Here is a 7283-nt window from a genome sequence, read left to right as displayed (position 1 = left end):
ATTCCTAAACACACACCTCATAAAAACAAAAATACACTATCTACAGAAAGTTTGAGTGCATAGAATCTTCGATAGGAGAAAAACAAAATACTTGCAAATTCTTCGATGGTCGGAGGTAACACTCAATATGCTTCCGCGTATTTTTTATCATGCTCATAGATGTGCAGAAACATGATTTTGTTGATAAAAACTCTAACAAACTTCTTTTTTTATGCTATCTTGCTTGTTGCTTTGTCGGAGTGAAAGTGAGCCAAGCTACTCAGTAGCTTGAACAGGCCTGGCTGAGCTAGGGTCAAGCTCAAACTTAATGCATCAGGCTTGAGTAATTTTTTTTAAAGTAGTTCTATGATATATTTACTTTTTAGTTTTGCAGTCAATTATATATTATAAAATTAATGTTATGAAAATGTAAGAGTACTTTCATCAATACACTCCAAACTCGAACTTGAATTATATGCCTGAAAAGCTCCAACTCGTCAAGCTCCAACTCGAGATACTTGAAAATTACTTGGGTCGAGCTTGGCTAAACAATCTCTTAGATCGAGCTTGAGCTTGAGCTTTGAAATTTTACCGGTTGAGTTGGAGTTGGGTGTTACTTGAGCTCGACTTGCCTCAAGTGCACTGCACCTGTACATTGGCATGTATTTTTCGGCTCATTTTAAGCATTTAGTTAATTAATTGACAACCTCCGCTTACTCCATGCTGATTGAAATTTCATTTTTTTACCCTCCTTACAGACAGCTCAATTCAGCGACTGAACCAAGTGAAAGAACAGGAAGAAGGCCGAGCTTTTCGGCATCAAGTCGGTTCACCCATAGTCATCTCATCCCCATGCATGTTATGTACGGAGTTCTTCGCAGGCACTTGGTCATATTTCAGCAGTCCAGTCGAGCACAATCCATTGCACAGTTATGATCAAGCATCAAACTTCAGAAGCCTGAGCCCCGTGGAAAGCAATCAATCATCTGGTTCACCCTCTCTACTTCTATCTCGGGTTTCAAATCCCGTGAAGATTGCACCCATTGGTAAGGATACTGGAAGAATAGGTCATCCGGATCAGGATCATTCTTCTTATCCCAGTACAAAGTTCAGTCTGAGTCCTGGACCAACCTAAACATTTAGTGATTCCAGGCCATCTAGTGATGGAACATTTTCAGGTTCCGAGTTTCTTTGGGGAAGTCCCACTATTGAATCAGAGCTTATCCATTCTTCAGCCTGGTCACCATCCTCGAAGGGACATCCACTTCCTTTGAGTGGACAGGGAACTAATGTTCTTTATACTAGTCAGCACGGCTCATTTCTTGGCTCACATCTTCATGTGGGCTCTGCTCTTTCTGGTTTTCAACAAGAAAGGCAATTCGGTTTTTCTCCGGAGTCTCCGGAAACATCTTACCTCAACCAGGGAGCTTTTGGAGCCCCAAATTTTAGATGTAACAGTGGGTACCCTGTACAGAATATAACTGGCCCAGAAAACCTAGGTGGTACTTTTCCGGGTAATTTCACGCAAAGTGGTTCTCCTAGTTCAAGAATGCCGTGGACGTCTAGAAATGGCTCGGCATATTTCGGCAACAGTTCTTTTGGATGCAAGGGAGCAACCAGCGATGATGAAATAATCGACTTTTTTCAAATTGGAAGGATTGTGAGTGAAGTCCAGCTGGAGAACAGGAAACGAAATCAATTAGAATTGGAGAAGATTGTCATTGGGGAAGATAATAGGACTACTTTGATGATTAAAAACATCCCAAACAAACAAGAGTCGGGAAGACATTCTCTTTGTGAATTGTGATGTTATACTTACACCTCAACATACGTGCTTTTCCATCCGACTATAGGTACACTTCGAAGATGTTAATTGCTGCCATTGATGAGACGCAGGAGGTTATCCATGATTTTATCTATTTGTCAATAGATTTTAAGGTAATTTCAGTGAATCCATCACAGTGATGATTCTTTGGTCCAGAATAAGTGTAATGTTGGGTATACCTTCATCAACATGGCATTTCCTTCGCATATCACCACCTTCTATAGTTGTGTGCTTCATTTTCTTGTTTCTTCTTAAGGACTGGAAGGAACCATTTTGCTTCTTTTTGTGTTGCACGCTTGTACGTGATATACCTTGTCCAGATGTTGATCTCAATAGTATTTCAGGCCAGTCGCATAATTATGTTTTATACCTATAAAATTTGAATATTTTGGGTGACAAACTAATTCGTGAGACATAACTCTTTGCAGGCATTTAACGGAAAGAAATTCAACTTTAATGAGTGAAGACAGGCGTTGCCGACCAACTATTTTCGAATCAGAACGCTGACAACCAAACCCGCCACGATGTGGTATGCATTATATTAGCTATTTTGCAAATGATCTGAAATGCCAGCCTGTTACCCTGACAACCAAACCCACCACGATGAATGAAAAACAAAACAGAACTAAAACTAACATCGGATTTTTGTTCAAAATTCTAGTTCAGTCCCTTTTCCGAGCATCCATTTTTACTTGAACTTGGTAGTAATTTGTGAGAAATTTTAGCGTTCTTCATAGTGTAAGGGCTTTTGTTTCTCACACTAGCTTGGGTTAAATTAGTTTTTGTCTCACTTCATATTTGGTTTGCGCATGCTTCGGATTCTGTCGTTCTGCTGAGTTAGTAGTGTTTTTTTCCCAATGCTAAATCTGCCGTCAATTTTTTTTGGCCACACAGGAACATTTTCCACTTGGAAATCTGAATATTCTCTTACGTAAGACAGATGGATTTTACACAGGAGATTCTCTCGACAGCCCGAAGGGAGATCCAGACTCAGTAAGAAAGTTTCTGCAAAAACATTTGCAATATTTGCGTTTTGCATGTTTCTGTTCATCGTCAAACTGGATTATCAACATTTCATCCATATATAACACCAGGAAGGGATTGCCAAGACGAATATCAGGTGGAAGCTTTGCAATGCCCCTGATCTTTCGACAGGCTTCTTGTTCTTCCAGTTTCTTGTTTATATTTTGACACATTCTGTGATTGTAAATTGCAGTGGTTTATAGATGTCAAAAGGGTCTGAAAGAATGTATAGATACATATATATAGTGGTTTATGGATAGATGTTTAACAAGCAAACTACCAAATAAATTAGATTGCATCTCTAAATGAACAGAACCTGTATGATTGCCTGAAGTCCTGCTCGACTCTAAATAAAGATAAGAGGGCCAGTCTTGCATGGTTTAAAAATATTGGAATTGTACTTTACTACATAATAATGAGTTCGTTGTTAAATGATCTCAAGCAAGTTGTACATAAAATCCCACGACCAACTTGTATTATTTCTCCCAACTTAAAGAATGCTTGTACATGACACTTAACAACACTCAGTACGTAATCAAGCACACCACGTAGCCATAAGTATGAGAGAGTAGTTTTTGGGAGTAAACTGGACGATAAGAAGCAATTGCTTTTCTCTCATGTACCAAAAAAAACTAGTTTGGGTAGATGGTTAATTGTCAGAACCTAAAGTTCAAATGATATTTCCTCAATATAAGAGTGCACAATGTGTGCCTCCCTTTTCTCTGGATTTTTTGGGTCGAATCCTCAGATTTGGAGAGCATCGGCTATGGATCCTGCAAGACTCAAAACTTCGAAAGGTGGCTTATTGGAGATGGCCTTCACAGTGTTCATGCAAGAATCCGTGATCCAGAAATGGGTGAACACCTTCTCCAAGTCTGCTAAGAACGCAGTCGTCAGCAACAAGATATGGAAAAGAGATGCTGAAACTAAGAAAGCACACGATACCTTCACTCTTGTGAACAAAGCGATCCCAAGACTGCATTGGAAACACGGCATGAGTTACGTAGGCACTCACCTTTGCTGCACCGTGAGAAGCCAACACTTTCTGGGAGGGAAAAATAATAATATAACAAAAAGAAATAACACTTTTGAGTCATCACAAATACATTGCCTACGTAATTTAACATTGAAGGAGTGAGTACTAACAAACATTTGGTTGAAGTGATATTATGTCGTCCTTGATGGGGAGAGGTGGTGGGTTTCAGTCTTGAGTTTCAGACCCACTTGTGATCCTCTTACCCAAACAAGAAAAAAATGGAAAAAACAAGAACATTGAATGAATTGATTATGTACTAATTAAACGAAAATGCAAACTGTTTTGGTCTGGCGGTGCAAGTCGACTAGAATTGAGAGGCCTTGCCCAATTACCTAGTGAAGCTTGAATAGAACTTTTTCCAAGCTTGAATTCAATTATAACAGCGTTAAAGTTAGCAAGCTGGCTAGGGAGCTTTACATTATTTGAAAAACCTTAAGACTAATCATGTTTGATAAACTAAATCGAAGCTCTCGAGTCTTTCGAAAAGCATAATATTAGTAATATATTTACACATCAATTTGATCGAGCAGAATTTCTATATCAACATGGCTCAAGTTCAAGAACTAAATAATAAGCTGGCAATATTAAGCTCATTTTTTCATACTCGAACATGGGACATCCGACAACGTAATCCTTTTCTTGCTTGCTAGAACACTAGCAATATCAAATCACAGTTGACCAACTTGGGAAGCAGTATGCAAAATATCTAATGGTAAACAAAATATCAAAGACAAACTGAGGTTAAAATGTTGCAAAATCGTGCTCTACCAAAAATTAAATAGAGTCGAGAAAGAACACCTGACACTCAATTAGGGTCCCACCAGATTGCACCAAGTCATCAACAATGACAACATGGCATCCAGACGGATTACCCTCTTTTATCCTAACTATTCTTTTGTCCCCTTCACGAACCTTGTTGCAAATAACCTGTGCCAAAAATAAGACATAAGCTCCAAAAAATATGATATATAATGAAAAACTACAGTGTGACATTTTTAATTATTATAAACAACCATAGGAAACTGATCTAACAGCTTGTGGAATCGTTTCCAAGCTCCATCATCTGGAAACGCAACAACTATCTGGTAAAAGAAGGTTAAGTTGGAAATAAGTATGATACAGTTAAAAGATGAACTAAATGGTTTCTTGACACTCTAAGACGCCATTATTCACTAACTTAGGAAATAAGGAACCCACCTTCTCAGTTTCAGGAAGCTGGTGAAGCCGCTGCTTCAAGAGTGGGATCCCAGTCTCAAACAAGGGCAAAATAGTGTCGCTAAAATAAAATCTTTCCTGTGGAAATGAAAAGATGGAATAAAACTACGTTTTTTAGTATCAAGTTAAGAGACAGAACCATTTCTGAATCAAATAATTTCAAGAAACAGAGTACATAGTTCTGAAATGGTGAGAAATAAACAGAAGTATGTGATAAACTATAAGTGACAAGAATACCACTATGATTGAAAATAACCTGCAAAGCATGTATATCATAGATAACTAAACTGGTGGGACCACCCCTTGAGATAGGAGTGTTTGATAGCATTCTAGCCAAGGTAAATGCTGTAGCAACATCTCCTTCCTCTTCAATTCTTTCAAAGGAACCAGTTGGAAAGAAAGGCAGCACCACAGCAAACGATGCAGCAAACAACATAGGAAGTGCATAGATCACCGAAAGCTGTTCAAAAATTACTGCAGTTGAACTGAAAGATGCTAAAAAGGCAACATGCTGGCCTCGAATGTCATGTGCATTCTTTATGAAAAGATTTGGAAATCCATCATCGAAGCTCCTGTTACACTGTCGAATTCAGGGTAAACTAAACCAAATAAAGCCTTATGCTATACTAAACATAATTTACAATAGTCAAAGTCAAAGTGTCAAACATAACAAGCACTTGTGTCCAATTTTTTTGGGATCAACATGATCTGTTAGATAACTATTATCGACACGATTGTCATAAGTAAAAGGAAACAAAGGTAGATGCCGGAATATATGAAAAAAAAATGGCAATCATCCCATAGTTAGTCTGCCAGAACAATTTTCCGAGGAAAAACTGATTCCCTCAAAACCAAAATAGATTTCTTGTCCAAATCTTTTGCTATTAAAATGATTCACCGGATAAGGATTAGTGGCACTATTGACATGAACAATAAGAAACCAGGTAGTTTACAGAAGTTATAGCATCGCGGCCTACGGTGATCAACATCAGCAACTTTCCAAGGCTATCACATTCCGCAAATTAAAAATTAGAACTCGCGATAAACTAAGTTTGCCTAGGAAAATGGTGGGCTTGAGCAATCTTTATTACAGAAACCATTTTTGCAAAAATCAAAGCTTCCAATAAAATTTTATATGTTTCTTTTTAACAAAAGTTCCAGGGGACTCGGCACAACCAGACAAGCATAGAAGTAAATAAGAGATATTTTCTCGTAACCATAATGCAAAAAAATCCGTACCCCAAAAGTTTTCACTACGAGAAATGTGACCCATTTCACAGAAGAAACAAAGGATTCTCTTTTCAAAATCAAAAGAGTAAAAAAACTTCGAAAACTAAACAAAGATTGTTGTATCCCAGGGGCACTAACCCTCAACTCCAGCACACCACAAAAAAATACAGGTATCGAAACTTAAATCCCACATCCCCTGCATCATCTAAGAACCCAAAAAAAATCTGTTAGTTTACCTCCAGTTAATGGATTGAAGGCGAATGAGGTCCGATTGAGCAGCTATTTTACGCGCCAATTCCTCAGCCTCCTCACAATAGAAGAGGAACACTTGCTTCTTCTTTGGTCTCTCCATCTCTTCGATCATCTCGCGGCACAGAGGAGACCAGATGGCTGCGACTGCGAATATGAAGACCAAATTACTAAGGTACAACGTACAACTTCGAAAATCCATTCGGACAGGTGGGCCCTACTTTCCCAAAATAAATTTTATTTTATTTTTTCGTCATTAATTAAATTAAAGTTTTTTATAAATAATTAAGAAAATAAAATATAGTTTGGAAGAGTGTCAATTCGTGTGAGTTGGGTCATATCGAGAAATAGTACTATTCAAAAATTTCTCGACCCGAATCCGAGCCAATCCGAAAACTCTCACCTCGAACCCGAATCAACCCGATCAACCCGATTAATCTGATTTTGAATTTTTTTAAAAAAATTAAATAAAATAAAAAAAATAATAATAATATTTTAATTTAAACACATAATAACAAAATCTCCTTCATATATATTATTTAAATTTGAAAGTCTAATTGTAAAAAAATAAAAAATATTTACTAAATCAAATAAATAATTGTTTAGAAAATAAAANAATAATCTTGAATTTATTAGTATTTGTTTGGATTGGTTTTTATAACACACTCAAACTTTAATGTGTGTGTCTTTACAAAAATTTGTTTGAATTTTAGATTATTCATATTG

General features: G+C 37.3%; 1 protein-coding gene and 1 pseudogene across 1 annotated transcript; one reads left to right on the top strand and one right to left on the bottom strand.

Moving 5' to 3' along the window:
- The first annotated feature begins 105 nt into the window (after positions 1-105).
- Positions 106-2183, top strand: LOC140977706 (protein MEI2-like 2; annotated as a pseudogene).
- A 1134-nt stretch (positions 2184-3317) lies between these two features.
- Positions 3318-6769, bottom strand: LOC140976774 (ribose-phosphate pyrophosphokinase 4-like). Its single transcript, XM_073441076.1, has 7 exons — positions 6545-6769; positions 5335-5650; positions 5061-5156; positions 4877-4945; positions 4662-4790; positions 3773-3872; positions 3318-3702 (listed from the first exon to the last, which is right to left on the bottom strand). The coding sequence occupies exons 1-7, from the start codon at positions 6757-6759 to the stop codon at positions 3572-3574; spliced, it is 1056 nt and encodes a 351-aa protein (XP_073297177.1). The 5' UTR covers positions 6760-6769; the 3' UTR covers positions 3318-3571.
- Between the last annotated feature and the right edge of the window lie 514 nt (positions 6770-7283).

The sequence above is a fragment of the Primulina huaijiensis genome, chromosome 5, assembly GCF_012295235.1.
Source record: "Primulina huaijiensis isolate GDHJ02 chromosome 5, ASM1229523v2, whole genome shotgun sequence".
NCBI classification, from domain to species: Eukaryota; Viridiplantae; Streptophyta; class Magnoliopsida; order Lamiales; family Gesneriaceae; genus Primulina; species Primulina huaijiensis.
Note: the sequence above shows the minus strand (reverse complement) of the source record. Positions and strands in the feature narration are given on the sequence as shown.

Excerpts from the sequence above, each read along its gene's own strand:
- LOC140976774 (XM_073441076.1), bottom strand. The coding sequence starts at position 6,759 with ATGGATTTTCGAAGTTGTACGTTGTACCTTAGTAATTTGGTCTTCATA. Across the intron at positions 5,157-5,334 it reads ATGATATACATGCTTTGCAG|GAAAGATTTTATTTTAGCGA; the intron begins GTTATTTTCAAT and ends TCATTTCCACAG. Across the intron at positions 4,791-4,876 it reads TGTTAGATCAGTTTCCTATG|GTTATTTGCAACAAGGTTCG; the intron begins GTTGTTTATAAT and ends TTTTTGGCACAG.